The 26,253-nt window shown below is 44.6% G+C and overlaps 1 protein-coding gene across 4 annotated transcripts in view; it reads left to right on the top strand.

Annotated features, from left to right (window-relative positions):
• The window catches only part of HLF (HLF, PAR bZIP transcription factor), a 54,261-nt gene extending 34,945 nt beyond the window's left edge, over nt 1-19,316 (top strand). For all 4 annotated transcript variants that reach the window (XM_027516798.1, XM_027516800.1, XM_027516797.1 and 1 more), the window contains 2 exons: nt 9,825-10,045; nt 15,071-19,316. In XM_027516798.1, the coding sequence (XP_027372599.1) occupies nt 9,825-10,045; nt 15,071-15,286 (437 nt within the window). In that variant the 3' untranslated portion in view covers nt 15,287-19,316. The remainder of the gene's footprint in view (nt 1-9,824; nt 10,046-15,070) is intronic.
• The last annotated feature ends 6,937 nt before the right edge of the window (nt 19,317-26,253 follow it).

A 26,253-nucleotide genomic window follows, 5' to 3' on the forward strand; every position in this document is an offset into this window, starting at 1 on the left:
CTTTAGAATCAGAAGAATTGGGAGGTGAGATTCTGTTTCATCTACCAGTTGGGCAACCTTGGTTCATTATTTAGCATTTCTGAGTGAGTGAGTGATAGTTGCTCAGTCATGTCCGACTCTTTGCGACCCCCTGGACTGTAGCCTGCCAGGCTCCTCTGTCTCTGGGATTCTCCAGGTGAGAATACTGGAGTAGGGTGCCATTCCCTTCCCCAGCATTTCTGAGCTTGTCTTAAACTGTCTGGAAAAAGGGGGTACTAATGATTCGAACTTACACACATATCTTGAGGATTAAGTGAGGTGGTACATGGGAGGGGTACCTAGGGGGTGCTGACCACTGACCTTTGCTCCTAACAGCGACTTCTCAGTGGGCGGGGGCCTGTCCACCAGCCCACAGGGCAGCATTTCACTCACTCTCTCAGTGAATGGAGCAGACAGACCCTTCCTTACATTCATACATAATGGGTTGGTTTGGCTTCTCAATGTTGTACTTTACCCGTATTTCTGCGGACAGCCCATTACTGTGGAGAGAGTGTTAGGAAAGAGCTGCTTTGATCAAACTGATCTTTATAGGGACCTTTCAGTGTATTTGTTCTGCAATCATGGACAGCACTTACTGGGCACCTTGTCTGGATTTGGCACAAGGGAAGTGTGTGTGTGTGTCTAAAACAGAGACAGAGGGATTTGTTTTTGCCTCAAAGTTAATGTATCAGCCAAATAAGGCTCAGGACACTAGAAAAGTGTCAAATGTTATGACAGATTCACAGCTGCTGGAGTTGAAAAGGACTCTTTCACATCTAATGTTTGGTTAAGCCTTTTCTTTCTCCTCTTCTTCCTTTTCTGGGGGCTTCTTCTCTTTGCAAAATGAAGCAAAGTCCAATTTTAAAAGCTCATTTTTATTTCTGTCTTTGAAAGTAAAAGAGGCTCATTATAGATAATTGGTAAAATATAATAAAAAGAAAACATATTTCCCCAAACAGTCCTCATTATGAACCAGGGGTATTTATTTCCATTTGTTCAGTGGTTAGTATTAAACGTCTCCTCCATGCAGGCTCCTTCTAGAAGCTGGGGATACAGCAGCAAAGAAGACAAGGTCCCCATCCCCTGGTTCTTACATGTTTGTGGAGGGAGGTCTCTGACCAAGTCAAGCAAATACAAAAGATAATTTGGGGTAGAGATGCATTTTGCAAAGGATGTGAAACAGGGTGGTTTGGTAGTTGGGGCAGAGCAAAGTCAGAGAGTGAGGGGACGTGGCTTTTGCACCAGCGACTAAAGGATGCAGAAGGGCCAGGCAGGCAGTGCAGGGGAGAATGTTTAGGTTAAGGAATCCTGAGGACCCAGACCTGGAGGTCCTGCTTGGGGCTTGAGGAGTGGAGGGAAGGCTGCATGACTAGGCCTTCGGGGTGCGGAGCCTTAAGCGGCAGTGCAAAGTCTTTGGAGGGTTTCAGATGGGAGGGTGACCAGCATAGTTCTGTATTATTTTTTTTATGTTTATTTTTGGCTGCACCACGTGGCATGTGGGATTGTAGTTCCCCAATCAGGGACTGAAACCACGCTGCCTGCTGTGGCAATGCAAAGTCTTAACCACTGGACCACCGTGGAAGTCCAGGTCCATTTTTAGAATGTTTTCCAGGCTGTGTGGAGAGTCCATTGTGAGGACTCGAACGGAAGGAGGGGGAGCAGTTAGGAGGATGAGAGAGATGCCTCCCAGGTGGCTCGGTGGTAAAGAATCCACCTGCCAATGCAGGAGATGCGGGTTTGATCCCTGGGTTGGGAAGATCCCCTGGAGAAGGAAATAGCAACCCAGCTGCCTGGGAAATCCCAGGGACCAAGGAAGCTGGTGGGCTACAGTCCATGGGGTCACGGAGAACTGAACATGACTGACCATGCACTCACACACACACACTCAGATGCACAGTGAAGAAACCATGAAGCTTAGATGAGGAGGGGTAGTCTTTTTATTCAATTTTTTAAAAGTATCTGGGATCATAGTATTTATTTATCTATCTATATTTTTGGCTGTGCCAAGCAACTTGCAGAATCTGAGTTTCCCAGCCAGGGATCGAACCTGCAGTGGAAGTGCAGAGTCCTAACCACTAGACTACCAGGGAACTCCTCATACTCTGCTGCTGCTGCTAACTCACTTCAGTCATGTCCGACTCTGTGCGACCCTAGAGACAGCAGCCCATCAGGCTCCCCTGTCCCTGGGATTCCCCAGGCAAGAACACTGGAGTGGGTTGCCATTTCCTTCTCCAATGCATGAAAGTGAAAAGTGAAAGTGAAGTCGCTCAGTCATGTCTGACTCTTAGCGACCCCACGGACTGCAGCCCACCAGGCTCCTCCATCCATGGGGTTTTCCAGGCAAAGTACTGGAGTGGGGTGCCATTACCTTCTCCGCCTCATACTCTGGATATTTCATATTTGTATTTATATGGAGACCACTGACTACTTCCCAGGCACTGTGAATTATGTTGAGCACTTCATCTATCAGTTAAGTTCAGTCACTCAGTTGTGTCCAACTCTTTGCAACCCCATGGACTGCAGCACGCCAGGCCTCCCTGTCCATCACCAACTCCCGGAGTTTACATAGATTCATGTCCATCATGGCATCATTGGTGATGCCATCCAACCATCTCATCCTCTGTCGTGCCTTCAATCTTGCCCAGCATCAGGGTCTTTTCAAATAAGTCATTTCTTCACATCAGATGGCCAAAGTATTGGAGTTTCATCTTCAACATCAGTCCTTCCAATGAACACTCAGGACTGATCTCCTTTAGGATGGACTGGTTGGATCTCCTTGCAGTCCAAGGGATTGTCAAGAGTCTTCTCCAACACCACAATTCAAAAGCATTAATTCTTCTGCACTCAGCTTTCTTTATAGTCCAACTCTCACATCCATACATGACTACTGGAAAAACCATAGCTTTGACTAGATGGACCTTTGTTAGTAATGTCTCTGCTTTTTAATATGCTGTCTAGGTTGGTCATAGCTTCTCTTCCAAGGAGCAAGCATCTTTTAATTTCATGGCTGCACTCACCATCTGCAGTGATTTTGGAGCCCCCAAAAATAAAGTCTGTCACTGTTTCCACTGTTGCCACATCTATTTGCCATGAAGTGATGGGACCAGATGCCATGATCTTATTTTTCTGAACTTTTAAGCCAGGTTTTTCAGTCTCCTCTTTCACCTTCATCAAGAGGCTCTTTAGTTCTTCTTCACTTTCTGCCATAAGGGTGGTGTCATCTGCATATTTGAGGTTATTGATATTTCTCTCGGCAATTTTGATTCCAGCTTGTGCTTCATCCAGCCTGGCATTTTGCATGATGTACTCTGTATATAAGTTAAATAAGCAGGGTGACAGTATACAGCCTTGACGTACTCCTTTTCCAATTAAGCAAATGAAAGAACTCAGATGTAATTCTAGCACCTCCACTAGCTTTGTTTGTAATAATGCTTCCTAAGGCCCACTTGACTTCGGATTCCTGGATGTCTGGCTCTAGGTGAGTGATCACACCATTGTGGTTATCTGGGTCATGAAGATCTTTTTTGTATAGTTCTTCTGTGTATTCTTGCCACCTCTTCCTAATAGCTCCTGCTTCTGTTAAGTCCATACCATTTCTGTCCTTTATTGTGCCCATCTTTGCATGAAATGTTCCCTTGGTATCTCTGATTTTCTTGAAGAGATCTCTAGTCTTTCCCATTCTTTTGTTTTCCTCTATTTCTTTACCCTGATCACTGAGGAAGGCTTTGTTATCTCTCTTTGCTATTCTTTGGAACTCTGCTTTCAAATGGGTATATCTCCTTTTCTCCTTTGCCTTTCGCTTCTCTTCTTTTCTCAGCTATTTGTAAGGCCTCTTTAGACAACCATTTTGCCTTTTTGCATTTCTTTTTCACATTCGTTTCTCACACAGCCCTATGAGACAGGCATGGTAATCCGCGTTTATAGATGAAAAAACTTAAACTCAGAGAAGTAGATTTTTAAAAAGGAAAAAAATTCACCATAGTTTCTGTCCTTACTATAGACCTTACTAGGAAGTGGGGACAATTTCTTTCTGGTCCTTTACTCAAACACCCAAGTTTATAACCTATAGGTGGCAAAACGAGAAATCAAACCCGAGTCTGACTCACTAGACGGCTTAACCACTACTCAGTACATTTTAAAACCTTGTTGTAATCTTAATGTTATTGTATAAGCATCTCCCCAAGTACAGCAGCTCAGCCTGTAGATCAGTCGGGTTGCCACGACAGTGTTTACCAAACACTCACAAATGCTCAGTAGCATTCACAGATGAAGGCTTATTGTTCCCTTGTCTGAAACAGCTATGAGTTGGTCAGGTGGCTCAGCTGATCTTGGCTGGACTTGCACGTCTGGGGAACAGGTGACCTGGGCTGGCCTGGACTGGCCTGCCCCGTCCCCCTCAGCCCCTCCCCACACTGCAGGCTCGAGGGGCGGTGTGACTGGTGGGGACTGAAGTGCTGCAGAGAAGCAGCAGGACGTGCGAGCCCTCCTTAGGCGCAGCCTTGGAGCTGACACTGTCGCTTCTGTCATGGTCTGTCGGCCAGCGCTCGTCACAGGGCCAGCCCAGATGCGAAGGCTGGGGAAATAGACTCAGCCTGGAACTGCAAGGTCGCATGTAACAGAACATGGGGAGAGGGAGGGGCAAGACCTCTGGCCTTCAGGACACTGCTGTCTTTGCAGAGTGCTTGTTAGACCGGCCAAGAGGTTCCTGCCATTGGAATAAAGACCTCAGGGCCCAGAGTCAGCCTCAGGGTCCAGGAAGCCCGAATCCTTAGGATGTGCTTGTAGGGCCTTTATTTAATGTCAGTACCTAAAGTGGTCACTCATGATGGACCCTTGAACGTTACAGAGTCTTCTAAGTTAATTGGTTCCCTGTTACATAAGGATTCTCAGAAGCAGGGTATTTTGCAGTGAAGTGAGCCCTGATCATGGTTTTCCTCTGAAGGCAGTGGGTGCAAAGACAGTCAAAAGTGCTATTTCATACTCAAATTATGACTGTGTGGGGTCAAGGTTGCTAGATTCTTATTAAGTATATAAGAATAGTAAACACCCTATCTTCAGTTATGCTCGTTGGAGGTTTAGGCATACCTACTCTGTGACAAAAGCAGAGGCCAATTTTTGGTTTCAAGATGACTTTGAATCTCTGTCCAGATTTAAGCCCTTTGTTCCACCCTTTCCACCAGAAATCCTCCTTGGCTCTCCTAGAAATGACTTTCACTGAGATGCTTTTAGGAAAAAGAAAACTATGTCCCAGCAAACTGCAGAGTCTACACCATGGGGTTGATCCTGTCCACCCAGTTCTTTCAGAGAAAGCCCTGGAAAAATACCAAGCTCAGACTTAACAAATACACGAAAAGAGAAACAAAACACGTGATCATCTCAACAGATACTAAAAATGCATTTGAGGAAATGTATTATCATACATAATTTCTGATTTAAAAAAAAACAACAGTAACTCTCAGTGCAGTAGGGCTGTGAAGGTTGGAACTATTTTAGCTTCTCAGAAGGTTATCTACTAGGGGTCTAGAACAAAGCTTAAGGATGTAAGGCATTAAAAGTTATTTTCATTAAAGTCTGGGACAGACTCTAGCCTCATCCGTTTTACTCAGTGTTTTTTGCAGAGCCTAGCCAATGCAGTGAGTTATTTTTTTTTTTATTTTTAAAGTAGAAATTATAAACACTGAGACAACAACTATCTCTAGAGGCAGAAAAGATTATTTACCTTGAAAACTCTGTTAGAGCTTTTAGAACTAATAAGGGAGTAAAGTGGCCTTAAAGATATAAGAAAAAGATGAAATCATAAAAATGGAGAGTATACTAAGGATATATTGAATATTTTAAAGATATCAGTTGTCCCCAAACTAACCTATGGTTTCATTCACTCGTAATTCAAAATCCCATTAATTTAGAATATAATTTAATGTATCCTGAAATTCCTATTTCTATGAGTATAAGAATACTGAAGAAAATCTTCCAAAAAGAACCATAAAGAGGGCAGAACTTGCCCTTTCAAACATCAAATCTTACTAATACCATTATATTAATCCATTTGGAAAGTATTATGTAAAGGCCCTTGCTTGTATGTTATACAAAAATAAATCATAGGTGACTCAAAATCCTAAAGTATAGTTATATTAAAGTATGCATGCTAAGTCGCTTTAGTTGTGTCCGACTCTGTGTGACCCCATAGACGGCAGCCCACCAGGCTCCTCCGTCCCTGGGATTCTCCAGGCAAGAACACTGGAGTGGGTTGCCATTTCCTCCTCCAATGCATGAAAGTGAAAAGTGAAAGTGAGGTCGCTCAGTCATGTCCGACTCTTAGCGACCCCATGGACTGCAGCCTACCGGGCTCCTCTGTCCATGGGATTTTCCAGGCAAGAGTACTGGAGTGGGGTGCCATTGCCTTCTCCATATTAAAGTATAGAGTAATATATATGTGTGTATATATATATATACACCCACACACATATGTACACATATATAGTGTATGTATATATACATGTATACATGTGTGCATATAGTATGATTTGGGGATAGAGAAGATATGAAATTAGAAGCCATAAAGAAGAAATTTTTAAGATATTATTACTATATTATAGTGCAAGATCTCACCCATAGTGCAAAACTCTAAGCAAAGCTAGAAAACAAATAGGCTGGGGGAAAATATTTTCTACAGAGAAAACAGATGAAATGATTATATCCATAGTTGATATAAAATTCTTTCTATAAAGAGTGCTTACAAATGAATAAGCAACAAAATCCACTTAAAAAGGAGCAAAAAATAAGAAAAGGGTAGTATACCGGAGAAGAAATAAATACCCAATAGACATGTGAGTTGTTCAGTCTCACTACTAAGAAGGAAATGTAAATTAAACAATAGTGATATTTGTATAGTCAGATTGGCAACATTTTAAAACTTATCATTTAATTTGTACAAAAATGAACTCTCACAAATGTTGGTGCAAGTATAAATAGATAAGACTTAGCAATGCTTTTAGAAATTTAAAAATACTTGCCTTTTGTAAGAGCAATCTCACTTTTAGAAATCTCTTCTATAAAAACACTCACATACCTAAAAATGCATCAGTTGGGAAATGATTAGGTAAATTGTTATATCCAAATTTTGGGAACTACTCACCCTTTAAAAAGAACAGAGTAGTTCTGTTTGTACTAACATGGGTAATTGCATATGGTATACTGATATATAGAAAGAGTAATGTAAGACCTAGGGGTAGTATAAGCCTACAGGATTGAGAAGTTCACACTAAACAGTTAAAGGTATCCTTTGGGAAGAGCAGCAAGATGGATTGAGGGCAAGGGAGACACATTTCTGCATTTGTTGAAATTTTTCAATGAACATCTATGGTAATTTAAAAAATTAAATGATTCTTAATTTGAAAATTCTTATTAATAAAATTTTGCAAATCCACAAAATGTAGGATAAAATAATAAAGATCCTCCCTCCTGTTACTCAGGGATACTGTTAACATTTAGTAATAAAGGGGGAAATAAACGTGTCCAACAGAGTTAATGCAGTCAAAAATATAGACAAACAAGATGATGCAAGGGTATCTTGGGAGAAGGGAGACCTGGATGTTTCTCAGGTCCTTTGCTGGGTGCTCTGCGATGCTGGGAAGCTACTGAAAGCCATTGACTCATCTGCGGTCCGGGTAGGTTTTCTCCATGCTTCAGGTAGGGCTGACCTACTTCCATTGGAAGAAAGGGCTGAAGAGAAAGAATGCAGATAAAGGTTCTGCCTCATGTGAAGTGTAATTGTTAGAATGTCCATGAATGAATGTCAGCAGCCAGCATTTCTGAGGGCCACCATTAAATGAGCAATATTCTTTATAGAAGCAGAATTCTGAAGTAGGCACACTGGGAGAAGCGGGTGGGGATAAAACAGAAGAAAGATGAAAGACCATGTGGTCAGTAGGGGAGGAGTGTGTGTGTGTGTGTGTGTGTGTGTGTGTGTGTGTGTGTAAAGCTTAACATGTATAAAGAAAGAGTATAATGTTTAAATACAATGTAAGTACTTGAAGTAACTTTGAGCAATTAGATGGTAGGAGAGGGTATTTATGCCTGTGTGTGTGTGTGTGTGTGTGTGTGTGTGTAAAGCTTAACATGTATAAAGAAATAGAGTATAATGTTTAAATACAACGTAAGTACTTGAAGTAACTTTGAGCAATTAGATGGTAGGAGAGGGTATTTATGCCTGTGTGTGTGTGTGTGTGTGTGTGTGTGTGTGTGTGTGTGTTTGTATCGGGCAGGGGGAGGGGGTATGGGGTGGCTTTATTATTAAGTTCAAAGAGAGTTCCTAAAGGGAAAATAAAATACCAGTTTGAGTCAGACACGGCTCATTCTCTCAGTCAGTGTCGAGAGGCACAAGATCAAATCTGGCTTGACACCATCCAGTGCAGATCTCAGCAGCCACTAGAAGCTGGAACCAAGCAGAGCCTGGCTAATGAGAATCTCCATCCTCTGCCAGTGCCTGGGGGCCCATCCCTTCCTCTCTGGCAAGCAGGATACAAAGAGAGCTCAAAGCAGAGTGAGGACCAAAAGGTCACCCAGAACATTCATTCTGCAAGCTCCCCACCAGGCCTTTCTGAAAAACAGACAAGTGTGGTTTCACAGTTTAGCCAGAAAGCAAGCCAACGGCTTTGCCCTTCAGTCCAGGGTAGGTTCTAATGGCACCCAGAGGATGTTCCACGTGACAGCCGGCCTTCAGCAGTGAAGGCAGAGGAGGACCTGGGCCAGACCCAGCTGAGGCATATCCCCTCGTGTATTCTTTGGGCGTGAAAGGGGTGACTGTAAAATTCAAGTGAAACTGGAAGTTAGGATTCAGAGCTCCCCACATAAACACTGCAGTCTGTTATCAAGTTCACATTCACCAGTGAGACACTTTCCAAAACGCAGTCAACTTGTTGCTCTGAGGACCTTTGTGCGTTTCGGCGGCTTGGTTTGCAGCTGCCTCAGGTGGAAGTTAGAGCATCTCCACCATGTCTTTTCCATTTTGCTTGGTGTTTCTGGAGTGCACGTGTGGGTTAGGTGCAGCCTGCCGGCTCATCTCCCGTGTCCAGTCCTGTCCCCTTCAGCTCACTCCTCACACTTTCCAAACCTCAGCTCCGCCTGTTGCTTTCATGCTCAGAACCCCTCAGTGACATTCAAGGCCTCTTGAACATCCCTACTGGCCACCTTCCTGACCACATCTCTTGCACTTCTGCCTCTCTCAGTCTCGTGCTCTGACAGCCACCCAGGACTGCTCGTGGTTCCTTCAAAACCTGACCCCCTGTCTTGGGTCTGTCCCTGGATTACCTTTGTGGCTCAGTTCTCTGTGTAGAGATGCAGCTACGCCAAGCATCCTCTCTGGGAAGTGTTCCCTGGCCTCTTTGTGTTGTGTCCTGTTCCTCCGCTCTCTGCAAGCATGTGTGGTTTCCTTTCACCCCTTCACTATATCTTACTGGCTGGTTTTAATCTGATTCCCTGACTCACTTGGAAGAAACCTTAAAGGTGAAAAAAACAAAGTACCTGCCACAGAGTTGGTGCTTCGGGATTACATTATAGGAAGGGATGAACGTGTGCATTTTTTAATTTAGCTTGTGAATATGTGTACGTGGGTCTTTGTTTCCCCCTATCTGACACATGAGTAAAGTGTTCAGCCTGCTGTGCCTCAGGGGGGATGTTGGGGTCACATTTAAGTGAGCTTAAGACTCTTCACCTCGTCCTGAGTGTCATCAAGTAGACGGCAGTCGATAGCCCACTCCTGGGCTCCCATAGAGGGCTCACGAACTAAAGCTCCCGTGCTGTTCCAGGCCAGCTGCTGCCAGCCAACCGCAATACTCCGAGCCCCATTGACCCCGACACCATCCAGGTGCCGGTGGGCTACGAGCCGGACCCGGCCGACCTCGCCCTCTCCAGCATCCCCGGCCAGGAGATGTTTGACCCTCGCAAACGCAAGTTCTCCGAGGAAGAGCTGAAGCCACAACCCATGATTAAGAAAGCGCGCAAAGTCTTCATCCCGGACGACCTGAAGGTAAACGGGAACTGGTAACCAGGCTGTGGGCAAGTGGAGAGCGGGGTCGAGAGAGGCCAAGACTGATAATTTTCGGCCCCATTTTTCAGCACGTGACAAGGCTGGTTGCTTCCTCTCTGGGTGTCTTCTGTACTATGCCTTTTGTATCTTGATAATGTACAGAAATAAGGAAAAGCAATAAAATGAAGTACTTTGCAGCCCATGAAGGAAGCAAGCCCACTGCTATCTGCAAGGAAACCCATAAAAGCCTAGTAAAGTCAAATCTGGATCTTTCAAGGTTGGAAAGGGGAAAAAAAAAATATTGGGAAGGATACCTAGACCTCAGAGTCTTCAAGGGTTACCTTACCTTTGGGAGTTTAATGCTAATTAACTGCTGCCATTTCTCTGTAGGCCTCAGGGAGTAACAGCGAGACAGGACCTCTCTCCACATTGCCAACCTTGGATGCCAGGGTGGGATGTTGTTAAGGAAGCTGGGGCATTTCCTGACCCTATTTATAAGTAATGTTGACTCTGCATCTCACGTAGTGATCACTTGAGTATCTCAACAAAAGGTTAATTTGGGGTTCTTTTTTCTCTACTGTGTTGAAGGGACATTATTTATAAAGGAAAATAGATTTACCTTAGGAAATCAGATGCAACTTAAACAAAATTAATCCGACACCTTTATGATACCTTAGGAAGATAATTCTTTCTAAAATTATGCCATGCCTACTGATACCAAAATGGAACCATTTTTGATTAGCCATTGCTTAGAATTGTCTGTGTTTATGCTGCTTTCTAATCATATGAACAATAGAGATGTGATTGTATACATTCAAGGCATTGGAAGCAGGCATAATTAGGTCTTTTCTAACTTCTCAAACCTAAACATGGTTCACATGAAGAGAACTCCTGTTGGGAAAATAGGGAGTTTGGGACATTATTCTGGAACCACTGTAGACCAGTTATGCCTGCTTTTCAGACCTAAAGAGCACTGGAAGAAAACATGCCTGCAGATTTGTCACTGCTCTCATCCAGCACCTGAGATTACCTGCGGTGATGCAGGGTCATAAAATGTCCAAGGTGAAGGGGACCTCAGAGGCTCATTAGATCAAAGTGGTCATGGCACCACTGAGGAAATGGAGATAAAGGAAAGTGAAGGTGAGCCCTGGTAGTTAGAACAAGACCCAGCCGGGTCCCCAAGTCTGCTAGCTTCCAGAAACATCACTGCAGCATGTGGCCCCGACAGGAGCTACAACAAGGACCTCCAATAACTGTCATCCTCAATAACTGTCAGACTCAAAGGAGGAAAGTGCATAGTAAACACACCAGAAGACAGAGACTAGTCAGGGAACTGATGGTTAGACAAAGATAGAATAAGAAAAGAGCCCCTGGGATTAGGTCCTGGGCAGTTTAAGTACCTTCTTTCAATGGATGCTTTTCCTCACCTTGTGTTCTTAGTCATCCAATTCTCTGTATTTTAGAACTGGCTTCTTAATCTAAACCAGGGAGCCCATTCAACATGGATGTCCTCTTGAGTGGAGGCAAGTTTGAAGAGGTGCTGCTATATAGTAGATAAAACCTCTAGCCAGACTTGCACAGTCTCTGAATTTACAAGTTTAAAGCAAGGAGCAAGCTGCTTTAATTACCCAGGTAACCTTGGCAACAGAGGCCACGTGAACATCGCTGTGCTGGAATTATACATGTTACCGCCGCCGCGGCTGGACATGGCCTTTCCACGTGCCAGTGTGGGGAACAGGCAAGAACGTTCTCCTGCCAGGGGTCTCTGGATTCCTTCAGTTGAGAGCAAAGCCTCAGGCCCCAGACCAGGAGCACGGGTGAAACAGGACGCAGAACTCTAAGGTGTTTCTTGTGCAGCAGGAGGACTGAGCTGGGGCAGGTGGGAGCCACATGTGCGGCCTCCAGCGCTGGCTGAGCAGACTGAGTGCGTGAAGCGGCCCTCACTGCCTGCCCTTCCTCTCTGGAGCCATTCATCTGGGTTAGCAGGCGTCTCGCCCCCACCCAGGAAGATGAAGGGGTGGCATACTGGTTCCTAACTGAGAATCAGTTTAATCGCCTTGGTGTCTTTCAAAGACCCATTCATTCACTTGACAAATATTTTTCAAATGCTAGTGTCTGCCAAGTCAGGGCCTGGGGATTCAGAGGTGACCCACTACTGACATTGTTCCTACCCCCGAGTGAGAAAAAAGGAGTGCTGATATGTCAGGAGGGGCCTGCTGAGTGGAGGTGGCATCAAACACAGACCCTCAAGAAGATGGGACTGGACTGAGGGTGCTTTGCCAGGTGGTGGTGCCTCGGGAGCCAGATGGCATCTGACCCTGGGAGGTAGAGGGAAAGGGCACAGGTGATGTATCAGCCCCAATCAGTACTTCTGCATCCCACTCCCATTCTGAGGTAACAGAGCGGGGGAGGCTGGTTTTGTTGTCGGGGACAGCCCTCCTTCCATCATTCCTGCCTCCTGTGTCCCCTGCTCCATTCCTACTCCCAGCTCCCCTCCAACCTGAGACGGTCCACATTTCACACCTTGGCTCGCTCATCTGTTCATGTGCACAGGAGGCTGGGAAATGAAAGTACCTCAGAAGTGAAAAGAGCTCAGAAATCGGTTGTTACACTGAGGTCAGCTGGTGACTCCCCTGGTCCTTAAGACCTGATCCCAAACCTCCAAGGCCTGTGGTGGTACCCCTTCTCCATCCCCCTGAAAACACAGCTTCTTCAATTTCCCAGGGCCTTGTTCTCCCGACTCCCTGGCCCCCGTGTGCAACTTCTGATACATCCTAAGTTAGTCCCTCTTTCAGATCATCTTGGAAACCACACTTCGGCGAACACTGATGAGAGTGGTAGATTTCCTGATTTACCAAGGGCGTGGATCTGGGGCTTACTAACATAGACAACATCGATCAGAACTGGAGGTTTCACTGTTAATGTGCCATAGACCCTCTCACCCCACGGAGTCTTAGGCTCTCTTAGCTCCTCCCAGCTTCTTTCCAGCCAGCTGGCCTGGCCTCTCTCCTCTTCCTCCAGCTCCCCACGCCCTTTTCCCAATGGCAAGCAACAAATCCTGCCCCATGGTTTCCAAAGGATAACCTCCTAAGAATTCTTTGGCCATTATGAAGATCATGTTTTTCACTTTGTTATATATTATTATGAAATGTATAGTAAGCTAGGAGTGCTTTATAAATAAGAGAACAATACTAGCTTGTGAAAGGCAGACAGAAGGTGCCTGCACTGACTTTGTCTCACACCTCCTGTCTGCTGGGCAGTGTTGGCTGAGGGTAAAGGGCAAGGATGGGGCAGACCACTGATCTTGCAACTTGCTTGGAGACTTGCCCTCAAACCATGTGACCTCCTCCAATGCCAAATACCCCTTGGAATCCTGGGGCAGGGTAAGAACTGACCTCACTCACTTATTCTGGGTGGTACTAACTGCGGGTATTAACATTGCTAGGATTGAGGAATTTACTATTGCAATGTGTTGAAAAAAAGGGGTTGCAAAACCCACCTGGTGGCACCATAAATGGAAGAAGACTTATATTTCTTAATGCTTCTAGGAAGGTTTTCCCTTTTTTGGCAGAGAGAGCAGTGATGGGGGAAAAAAGGGACTGTTTTCAAGTCGACCACAATCAAACATTGCTCAGGCTAAGAAGGCCTAGTTAACAAACAGTTAAACAAAAAAAGTTATAGTAAATTATTTAAATGCTAGCCATGAATAAGAACTTATTAATCAATGGCCAAGTGGAACTTTATTGTTTGTTTTTAATTGCCAAAGTATACATGCCATTATAGAATATTCTAATAGTTCAGAAGGACATAAAAACTCAAAGATCCTACCTTCTTCAATTTCCCTTCTGAAGGCACCACTTTTAATAGCTGGGTATCTGGATTTATACTATTTCTGAATATATATTATTACTTAAAAAAAAAAAAACGAAGTGGGATGAGAACCTATTGATCTGCAAATTTCCACTGTTTCTGCCCATACAGTGATATGTCTCTAGCATCTTTCTGATTCAGCAGGATCATTATTTTTAATAGTTGTGTGACTCTATCATGATGTAGTTATCAAAGCTCCTACTGATAATTGAGAGGGGAGGGGCTGCCCATTTTTTTCAGTTTTGGACAGTTCAGTTCAGTCGCTCAGTTGTGTCCAACTCTTTGCGACCCCATGGACCGCAGCACCCCAGGCCTCCCTGTCCATCACCAACTCCCGGAGTTTACCCAAACTCATGTCCATTGAGTGGGTGATGCCATCCAACCATCTCATCCTCTGTCGTCCCCTTCTCCTCCCACCATCAATCTTTCCCAGCATCAGGGTTCTTTCCAATGAGTCAGCTCTTCGCATCAGGTGGCCAAAGTATTGGAGTTTCAGCTTCAGCATCAGTCCTTCCAATGAACACCCAGGACTGGTCTCCTTTAGGATGGACTGGTTAGATCTCCTTGCAGTCCAAGGGACTCTCAAGAGTCTTCTCCAAAACCACAGTTCAAAAGCATCAGTTCTTCGGCACTCAGCTTTCTCCACAGTCCAACTCTCTCATCCATACATGACCACTGGAAAAACCATAGCCTTGACTAGCCGGACCTTTGTTGGCAAAGTAATGTCTGCTTTTTAATATGCTATCTAGGTTGGTCATAACTTTTGTTCCAAGGAGAAAGCGTCTTTTAATTTCATGGCTGCAGTCACCATCTGCGGACAACACTTTAGTAAAAACGCACCCTTGTGTGCGCAGGTTGAGTGAGGACTGCCCTAGGGAGAGAGCCCAGGCGTGAGGTGGCTGTTCAGCTCTTGACAGACATTGCTAGGTCGTCTTCCAGCAATACCGTACCAGCTTATCTCGGAAAGAACGCGCGCCCAGGGAAGGAAGGGGTTGAACAAAGAGAAGGAATTCGGCCTGTCCGGGGGGTGCAGGGCCTGCACCCCACTTGGCGGGCTTGCGCTCTGCCTAGCGGGAGAGGTGGCCCGACGGAGGGCCAGGCCAGGGAGGGAGGCCCGGGCGGCCGCGCTCTGACGCATCGTGTGTCTCCCGGCAGGACGACAAGTACTGGGCGCGGCGCCGGAAGAACAACATGGCGGCCAAGCGCTCGCGGGATGCGCGGCGCCTCAAGGAGAACCAGATCGCCATTCGTGCGTCCTTCCTGGAGAAGGAGAACTCGGCGCTGCGCCAGGAGGTGGCGGACCTGCGCAAGGAGCTGGGCAAGTGCAAGAACATCCTGGCTAAGTACGAGGCCCGGCATGGGCCCCTGTAGGTGGGCGGCGGGCGGCCGCGGCCCGGACAGGCCTTCACCGCAGCGACCGACCTTTCTGACATCAGCACTTTACCAGACGCAGCAACACGACGGACTCACGTTTTGGGGTGTGTGTGTGTGTGTGTGTGTGTGTGTGTGTTTGTGCTCTTGTGTGGTCAGCGCGGTGTGTGTGTGTGTGTGTTTGTGCCCCTGTGTGGTCAGCGAGTGTGTGTGCGCGCTTGTACATCCCTTTGCGCCCGCCATTTTGAAACGAAAGGTGCCATGTTTTTACTGGACTGAGGAGACCGCGCGGGTTTCCTGGTCCCCGCCCCCTCACCCCACTCCTTTCCTGTGGCTTCATGTGTGCTCCTGCCCACTCTTTCAGGACCTTCTCGGGTTCACTAAAAAGGGCCCTGCTGAAATAGTAGATCTCGGTTTTCAAGACCACAGGCTCTTGTTTCTGTTTAATCTGTAAGTTACCATGCTAATAAGGTGCACAGAGTAATTTAGCACTACACTGCAGCTCCATTCAGTTATAGGTTGCTTTCCTCTCTTCTTAAGTTTTGGTGATAATCGTCTTCAAATTCAAAGTGCTGTTTAGATTTACTAGATCCCATATTTACTTAACTGCTCTCTACTAAGTTTCCTTTTAACTCTACCAACTCCAGCGAGTAAGAGTACTCTTATAGAACACAGAGTGTGTTTTTGCACTGTCTGTACCTAAAGCAATAATCCTATTGTACGCTAGAGCATGCTGCCTGAGTATTACTAGTGGAAGTAGGATATTTTCCCTACCTGAGAATTTCACTGTCTTTTAAAAAGCAAAAATTACAGTAATGTATTTGAGCATGCCCAGAACATCCCCAGGACCGGGAAGCAGAGGGAAACGCCAGGTCTAAGAACAAGGGGTTAACTTATCAGTGTACAGCCAAAAAATGCATCTTGGAACAGCTTTTGACATTGATGTGTTTGCTTTTGTTTTCTCTCTTTTCCCATGCTCCCAACCCCAATTTTCTAGTTAACTTTTTCGACATCCCTCTTGATATTCAATACAATTCAATTACTTAAGATTCAGTTTTCCCCATTTTTTGGTAATGTATATATTTTTGTGAATTATACCTTGTTGTTTTAAAAAATCAGTTAAGTTAATAAGTTGATGTTTCGTAAAACCCCTTTTTCTTAGTGGTGTCATATTTGAATGCTTCATAAATTAATGATTCTGGAGCTTATGTTTCTTATTCTCTGTTTTCTTTTGAACGTATGTGCTCTTATTAAGTGGACTTCTGAAAAATGAATGTAAAAGACACTGGTGTATCTCCAAAGGGGATGGTGTTGTCACAAACTGTGGTTAATCCGATCAATTTAAGTGTTTACTGTAGACCAAAAGGAGAGATTATTAAATTGTTTAATGTTTATACAGAGTAATTATAGGAAGTTCTTTTTGTACAGTATTTTTCAGATATAAATACTGACGATGTATTTTGGAAGACATATATTATATATAGCAAAGAGAAAAGGAAAACTATTCCATGTTTTAAAATTATATAGCAAAGATATATATTCATCAATGTTGTACAGAGAAGTGCTTGGGGGTTTTTGAAGTCTTAAATATTTTAATTTTGTCACTGACACATCAGCATGTTTTCTGCTTTAAATTAAAATTTTACAACAGTATCGAAGCTTGCTGTGACGAATTCTGCTCTAAAATATCTAAGGAGTTTTCTTATTTCCTATTAGGTCTCAGAAAGAAAACCCAAAACCACAAAATGGATGTTAGTCAAATATTTATTGGATGATACAGTGATTTTTAGGAAAAGCATCTGCCACAGAAATGTTCACTTCAAAATTATGAGTTTCTAAAAATGAATATCACTGCAAGCATCCCCCAAAATTCTGTTCTCCTCTGTGGGCACATGCATCTTACACAGTATAAGGTTAATATCGGTGCTATGTGTATGATTTATAATTTGATCGCTGTCTTGACTTTAAAGGTGATTGTTCTTTTGTTTCACTAACTTGTGTTAAGAGATTTTGCTGTTGTTATAAAGAAACATTTTCTGCAAGATTAAAATACCCTTTTATCAGTGGGATTTTGTAGTTTCCTGTGTCCAGAGTATGTGATTCTTTAATGACCTTTATTGGTTCTTTAATGGTGATCTCCTTATCAATCTGTTAGCAATGCTTCTCTCTTACTGTTATAGTCTTGGGGAATCTGAATAGTGGAATATTCCTACAGATATCCCTTTTTATCTGAAGCTACAGGTTATGATGGGAGATGGACGCATATTGGAATTGAAATAACCTTGTTCGGGTAAATAACTAATAAAATAAACAAAACCTCTATCAAACTTAAGCAGAACTGAATTAATGGTATTCAGAGACACAAGTAAGCATGGAGTTGGCCTTTTTATAGGTAAAGAGACTAACTGCAGCAGAATTGTTAAATAGTTCAATGTCTAGCAAGAAAGCTGGAGAAGTATTGAAGGATTGTACTGAAGACAATCCAAATTCATTGAAGTTTAAAATGGTAACTGAAAAAACTGTATTTGAGTACTAGTCTTTGTGAAATTAGGTTGCTTGTATCTGATGAGCATCACAGATGTTTTCTGCAGAAGAAATTTAAAGATCATAATAAAACTTATTCTTTGGCGTGCCAGGGGAGGTTTCAGAAACCTACCTCGTTTTAAATTTTTTAAAGCTTTGGAGTCTGTACAGGTGCCTTATATGTAGGTCATTGTCACCACACACAAGCACTCAACCCCTGAACTCACTGCCTTCTGTCCAGGGCAGTCAGCTAGTAAATAAAGCAGTCCTGCTAAATGACATGAGAAGGCATGGCCCGATTTGGAATGACTTGGATCATCCAGGGTCAGATGAGTTCCGCAGACTGCAGCTATTAAAAGAGTCCTGTTGTCATTTTTCACCTTTTCATCATAAGCATCTTTCAGAGATTAATTACTTGGCCATTAAAAATGAATCCAAATCATATTATGCCAACATCATTTAGACATGATTTGGAATGAGCAGCCTAGGACTTCTTGACAAGGTCACATCCTCCTTTTGACTAGACTTGCAAAGAAAGGCAAAAATTGATCAGCCTATGGTTCTGCTTGTGACACCTGGAGGACATAGGTAGGGAATGGGAGGGCTGTAAGCAATCACTTCCTCCTCTTGAGAAAGTGGACGCTTTTGACCATTCCAAAACCCACAGTGAGCAGGATAGTGACAGGCCTTTCATCTTCACATATGACAGGCCGCTGTGAAACCATCGTTTGAAGCAGAAAGACCGTTTGCTTCATGAGCATGCAGATGGAATTCTAGCACTGGGTGGAGAGGAAGCAGTGCTAGAAAGCCCAGAGGTTCCTTCCAACTTACCGGTTTTGTGAGGAACTCAATTCTAAATATATGTTTGAAAGGTCTTGAGTCTGTTTGGAGAAGAGTCAATAAGAATTTTAAGTAGAGTCACTCCCACCCCCATCCCAAATTAAAACAAAGGTCATTCTGTAAAATGCAAAGGAGTTTGCCTCCCTTATTCCTAAAGTTCCTTTTAGGAAAACTTAATTCGTGTTAATCAGAGCAGTTCCAGAAGGTGATAGACACCTGCTCTCAGTCTGCCAGCTTCCTTCTAAGGGCTCCTAGGCCCCCACTGAGGAGGCTAAGATCTCCTCTAGGTTTTCTCTACAATTAATGCCATTTTTTAAATGAGCAAAGCCATGTTTTTAATCATGATGCATTGGATTTGGCAACTAAAGGCAGTACATTTTGCTGAGGGCTAAGTGTATGTAGAGGAGTGTATGTGTGTGTGTGTGTGTATGTGTGTGTGAGAGTAGTTAAGGCATAAAATCTTTCATGTGGAGCACCTTACCAAACGTAACAATAATCACCATTATCCTTTTGGCAACACCACAAAGATTGCATCTGTTAAACAGGTACAAGTTCACTTGATGTCAGTGTGTTTGTACACCATGGTTTTGGTTGCTGTTTATGCTGTTAAGTCCAAAACTTTGTCTGTTATTCTTAATGTTTAATAAAATTTGAATTGTTTCCTGTCTTTCATGTATTTTTGTTGATAGTCTGCTGGATATCGGATTCTATTCCCAATTCTATCACCAAGAAGCCATTGACAGATTAATTACATAGATGATTAATAATATAATTAGTGAGAAATTAACATTTATTGGGTACTTACATGTCAGACCCAGTGCTAAACACTTGCAAGGAATATTTAATCCCACATTAACCTCATGAGATAGGGACAATTGTTATCTCCGTCTATGGAAGAGAAGGTAGAAGCTTGGAGAGGTTATGTAGCTGGTAGAAGTGACAGCAATGAGTTCTGGTTCATTAGATGGGCATTATTTAGAGTGGTGTTCCCCTAAAACCAATCCAAAGGCTGTTTTCTGGTCATATATTTGAGAATCATCTGGAAACATATTACTAGACCACAGACTCAGTGATTCTGAATCAGTACATCTGGGATAGAGCCTGGAAATCTGAACTGCTTAAAGACTCCCAGCTAACTTGCATGTGTGGCCAAGTAACTGGAGCCCAAGGATTTACAGACTTGACCTTCATCTGAGTTCATGACCTTGGGGGAATCCATGTAGAAGCTTCAAAACTTCTGTAATGACCTGGAATTGCATGCAACTTTTTGTACATAAACAATTTTCTGTAGAGGGGATCCATGGCTTCCCACCCCACACAGGAATCTGTGCTGCAATATGGAATAAAAAATCCCTGATTTACAGGAGAGGTGATGTAGTGTGGTGGTTCCCAGCCCAGGCAACCCATTAGAGTCACCTGGGAAGCTCAGAATACTGCTGCTGCGTGGGCCACAGCCTCAGCCAAGGAGCTCAGCATCTCTGGCAGAAGAGAAAGGGCTCCAGTGAGGAGCCCAGTGATTCAGAGCTGTCACTTCATAGGTGTGTGACCTTGAACAGCCACGGAGCATTTTTAATCTCCTCCTCTGTGAGATGAACTTCCACTCTCCATCCCTGGGGGTCATGGGGAGAACTAATGACATAACAAATGCATAGTCTGGCTCATTGTCAGCCCTCAATAAATAACTGCCATGGGGACCCAGGGAGTCGAATGTGTGCCTGGAGCACTTTTTCCAATTCAGTATTTCAGACCATTCGTTCCTCCAAAGAAGGCAGAAAACAATTCTGTGCAGAAGAAGGGGCAGGTGGCTGGTGGGGAGGGAAATCGTGATGCCCCAGCATGGGTGTGGTTTGTATTCCGACACCCCTAGTAGATCCGAGCTTTGGCCAAGCCTGGGGGACATCCATCAGGTGGCCCCTTCCAGTTTAAGCAGTCATAATTCAGAGTTAGCTCTATTTCACCACCATCAAATTGCTTTCTCCTTCCTCAGAGGAATAGGCACAATGACCTTCAGGTTCTCTGAGTAGGTGATTCTGTGTTTTTGCATTTTCAGCTCTTAGATGGAATGATTGCTTCTCCACGCCTGGAGAGACTTTTGAGTCTCAGATGGCAGGAACTGATGAGAAGCCCCGCTGCAGATGCCCCCATCACTCACAGTCACTCAGTCCCTGAGCCAGTCACATGCTGCCTTGGGGGTGGCTTTTCCACTCACATTTAAACGTGAACACACCATCCGCCCCCAAGCCCTTTCTCTTCAAAACACAGCAACCATTCCTTCTTTGAAAATCACTGGCTTGGAAGTCTCTTTGTGTGTCTTTAGCCGGGATCTGGGTGGAAATTATGGAAATCTTGCCTCTGTGGTTGGGAGATGGCTCCTTGGTAATAAAGGTAAGGGAACTACTGAAGGAGAAAGTCCCAAGTGAAGAAAGTGGTGAGCGTCTTCTGCTCCTCTGTGCTTTGAGTCAGTGAAGACTTGGGCGCAAAGGCCCCTCTCTGACTTTTCATTGTGCAAAGCCTGGCACAATAGGAAAAGGCAAAAGTTACTGAGTCCTAAGCCTTGTACCTGCCACATCTCACTTAATTCTTATGCTATGAAATTGCTACCAATATTTTTCCTGTTTTACAGGTAAAGAAACAGGTTCATGGAAATGAAGGAAGCAGAATGTAAACCCAGACAGGATGTCTGAGTCCCAAGTTTGTGTTCTGTGCTGCTATTCCCCGTGACTTAAATGAGGGACTCAGCAAAGGCAAAAGGCAATTGCTGTGATTAGGAGGGTGAGCCCAGGGCATGCAAACCTGGACTTAAATACCCCTCTGTTATTTCCTGTGTGACCATAGACAATTCACCAAAGCACCCTGAGTTTTACTTGCAAAACGGACATACTACTACTGTCCGTAGGGTTGTTGTAGGATTAAGTGAGGGGAGAAGGCAATGGCACCCCACTCCAGTACTCTTGCCTGGAAAATCCCATGGACGGAGGAGCCTGGTAGGCTGCAGTCCATGGGGTTGCTAAGAGTCGGACACGACTGAGCGACTTCACTTTCACTTTTCACTTTCATGCATTGGAGGAGGAAATGGCAACCCACTCCAGTGTTCTTGCCTGGAGAATCCCAGGGACGGCGGGGCCTGGTGGGCTGCCATCTGTGGGGTCACACAGAGTTGGACATGACTGAAGCGACTTAGCAGCAGCAGGATTAAGTGAGAACATGCATTTCAAACACTTGGATCAATGTCCAGAGTATAACAGGAATTCAACAAATATTTGCTTTTTGTGGTAATAATAGCAATTATTAATAAGTATTGCTTGATTTAATTTCACTAGCGATGTGCTACAATGGAGTCAGACTCTACGTTGTGTATTTTAGTGGGCGCACTTTTATTTTGTAAATCCTAGACTATGTTTAGGTGACATGCCTCTTTTGGATGAGTAAGTGGGAGAGCTGTGATCACTTTATGGGCCTAGCTGTGTTTCTGAGATTGATCTTATAAAATCCATGAGGCATCACCAATTTTAAGTCAACTCTGTTGCCTCTGATATTATTGAGAACCTGGAGATCTTTGCTTTAACGAATGTACCAAGTGGTGCTGAAAGGCTGACCCTTGCAGTGTGAGGGCAGGCTAAGGCTTACAGAGACGAGAAGTCATGAGTGGCTCTCAAGCGTCTTTCATTCGCTTCTGCCTTCAGGCCTGCCCCAGTCTCCACACTGTACATCTACATTCATATATCCATCTGTATACCTCTATCAATACCTCTATCAATCCTTGTTAGCTCCTGCTAATCACATGGAGAGATAGACTGGGGCCCCCATGGTCTATGACGAGAGTAAGAAATATGTCAGCAGCTTACTAAACCCATTGCTTTCTCAGGATTTCCCTGGCTATCCAGTGGTTAAGAATCTGCCTTGCAATCCTGGGAACATGGGTTCAACCCTTGGCTGGGGAACTAAGATGCCCCACGCCACAGAGCAGCTAAGCCCATGCTCCACAACTCTGAGTCCACATGCCCTAGAACCCGAACTATGGCTAGAGAGAGGCCTGCACACCACGTGGATCCTGCGGGCCCTGCATGTCACAATAGGACTCGATGAGGCCACAAAACCCCATTGCTTTTCTAGACATTCACCGAGACCACCTTTTCCAGCCCCTCTTGCACTTGGTGTGTCCAGACAACTGGATTCTGGCCCATGGCATGTGAGCGGGAGTGAGCCAGGCATCGATTCACAACTGGCCCACAAATATCTCCTTCTTTCTCTTCTCCTGGCTCCAGCAGATGCCTCGAGAAGATGCAGACTCCAGGAGGAAGGGACTGAGGTCTCTGAATCACTGGACCGTCACATGAGGGACAAAAACCCTGCTCTGGACTAAACCTTTGAGATCCTGGGACTGGTTGTTACAGGGGTCAGTCCGCCCTGACTTGAGAACCTTCTTCTGCAGTTCAGTGTCCTTACTTGAGGTCTTCGCATCTTTGCCAGTCTCCCTCCCAGGCTGGGGAGTGGGGCTGGCTCCTTGGAACCCAGCTCTCACATACAGGACTTTGAGGTCTACCTGCCTCCTGGACACACCTGCCACCCTATTTTGGCCCAACCTGTTGGGCTGAACCTTCAGAATATCACTGCCTTCCTGTGGCCTCAGTTTTTCCTGGATTGAACAGTATCCACAGCTGTCCAGCCTCCCTCAGGAGAAGCAGCCTCTACCTCCAGGTCAGCTTTTCCAGCCTCAACCGTCCCCCTAGCCTAGACTTTTTCCCTGGCTCCTTGGCCCTGCCTCCCTCCCCCACCCCAGATATTCAGATACTTCCCTAGAAATGAGGCCTAACATTTCTCAGAGCACTGATCCTCCCAGTTTTTGACTCACATACTCCCTAAAATTCTTGTAAATCATGAACCCACATTGCACATTATAAAGCTAACATCTAAAATTTCTCATCACAAGTATGTGGTACCATGCTGTGCTAAGTCGCTTCAGTCACGTCTAACTCTGTGCGACCCTATGGACTGTAGCACACCAGGCTCCTCTGTCCATGGGATTCTCCAGGCAAGAATACTGGAGTGGGTTGCCATGCCCTCCTTCAGAGGATCTTCCTGACCCAGGGATCAAACCTGCATCTCTTCAGTCTCCTGCATTGACAGGCAAGTTCTTTACCACTAGTGCTACCTGGGAAGCCCCATCACAAGTATTAATAGTTGCAAATAGAGCAATAGCTGCTCTAAATATCAGCATTTTCATAAAGCACAGCATACCTCTTCCTAAAGTAGCCAATGAGGTACAAAACCCCAAGTGACTGGATACCTGCCAACATCCACTTGAAAAATGCAGCTGGAATTTGTATGTCATTTCTTTTTCCCTTGAAATCACTATTTTAATGGTATTGTCCATTACTGAATTTGTTTCTAATGTATATATTTGGGGGCTTATAAGTCTTGTATTGCTCCTCCATGTTTTTCAGCTGTAAAACCATATCTATAGACAGAGATTATTTTTATTTTCTGTGAAAATAAGGCCCCCCCCCATTTTTAAAATTTCTTTAGGTGTGATTTACTTTTATTACCACTTTTATTTACCTTTATTACCACTATGCAATTGATCAAAACCACATATATATGTTAAATTTTTGGAATTTTTTAAAATTTGTTTTTATTACATATATATAATAAAATTCTTGCCTGGAGAATGCCATAGACAGAGGAGCCTGGTGGGCTACAGTCCATAGTCTCACAGAGTTGGACACAACTGAAGCGACTTAGCACGCACACACACACACACACACACACACACACACACACACACACATATATGGCTCCTTGAATTTGAAGATTATGCTAGCTCAAAGCAGGGTGTTGGAGATGGATGGGGGGTAAGGAGCAGGAAGTTCATTTGGGCAAGTCTTACCTTTTTGAAGGGTTTGGGATGCTTAAGTAGGATGCTTGAGTTGTCATCAAATGAATATACATTTACAGAGATAGAATGGCAGCTTTTCTTGGAACTTTCTCTGGGCACTTCTTCATCTTTTGGAATATACCTTAAAGTCCATAAACAGAAGTGGTCCCAAGCCTCCCTCCCTCTCCATTGTGGGGGCAGGATGGCCTCCAGGTGTGGAAGGGCTCTCTAGGGAGGGTGATGATTGAGCTGAGTGAGGGAAAGCAAGTTTGTCAGGAAACAATGGGCAGGGATATTCCAGGTAGCAGCACAGTGGGGAGAGAGACCAGAACTCTCCTAGACTATTAGAGGATCATAAAACCAAGAAATACAAACAGGAAGTAGAGCAACAACATTTTTATGTGTTGAAAGTGAAAGTGAAGTCATTCAGTAGTGTTCTACTCTATGCAACCCCATGGACTATAGCCTGGCAAGCTTCTCTGCCCATGGGATTTTCCAGGCAAGAATACTGGAGTGGGTTGCCATTTTTTTCTCCAGGGGATCTTCCTGACCCGGGCTTCGAATTCGTGTCTCCTTCATTGCAGGCAGACTCTTTACTGTCTGAGCCACCAGGGGGTCCTTCCTAGGGGCGACAACAATGTTGGATCCTAGGGTCTGAGGGGCAATGTGATGGGAAACGAGATGTGGCAAGACCATAAAAGTCCTTGCATGTCACTCCAAGGCCTTTGGAATTCATCCTAATCAGGAGAATGACACAAGCAGACTCCTTAGAAAAGATTAGCCTGGCAGCTATATGGAAGAAGGATTGCAAAGAATTAGGAAGAGTGGAGGGCTGAGGAAGGTTCTCACGTTCAGTTCAGCGGCTCAGTCGTGTCTGACTCTGCGACCGCATGGACCGCAGCATGCCAGGCCTCCCTGTCCATCACCAACTCCCAGAGTTCACCCAAACTCATGTCCATCGAGTCAGTGATGCCATCCAACCATCTCATCCTCTTCTCCTGCCATTCCCTTCTCCTCCTGCCCTCAATCTTTCCCAGCATCAGGGTCTTTTCAAATGAGTCAGCTCTTCGCCTGAGGTGGCCAAAGTATTGGAGCTTCAGCTTCAACCTCAGTCCTTCCAATGAACACCCAGGACTGATTTCCCTTAGGATGGACTGCTTGGATCTCCTCGCAGCCCAAAGGACTCTCAAAGAGTCTTCTCCAACACCACAGTTCAAAAGCATCAATTCTTCTGTGCTCAGCTTTCTTTGAAGACCAACCCTAACATCCATACATAACCACTGGAAAAACCATAGCCTTGACTAGACAGACCTTTGTTGACAAAGTAATGTCTCTGCTTTTTAATATGCTGTCCAGACTGGTCATAACTTTTCTTCCAAGGAGTAAGTGTCTAATTTCATGGCTGAAGTCACCATCTGAATAAAGTTCTAGGGATATGATGGGTGGATGGATTCAGAGCCTGGTCCATAGAGTTTGGTAGGAGGATCCCTCTAAGGTTTCACTTCCGTGACTTCTGGTGATCAGTGATTCACAGCTAGTGGTGCAGAGAGGGAACGTCTGGGGAATTTGTAAAGAAACCCGTGCTGCATCCTCCGGAAACACGCAGCCTCTGGTTTGGAAGACCAGCCTGCTTCCCTAGAGAACTCTCCTAGCTGCATCTCCTCTGCACATCCTTGGTTGACCAGCACTGATTCTCTGAGAGTGATGTGGATCCCTGACTGGCAACTTT

This window comes from Bos indicus x Bos taurus, chromosome 19 (assembly GCF_003369695.1).
Source record: "Bos indicus x Bos taurus breed Angus x Brahman F1 hybrid chromosome 19, Bos_hybrid_MaternalHap_v2.0, whole genome shotgun sequence".
NCBI lineage: Eukaryota > Metazoa > Chordata > Mammalia > Artiodactyla > Bovidae > Bos > Bos indicus x Bos taurus.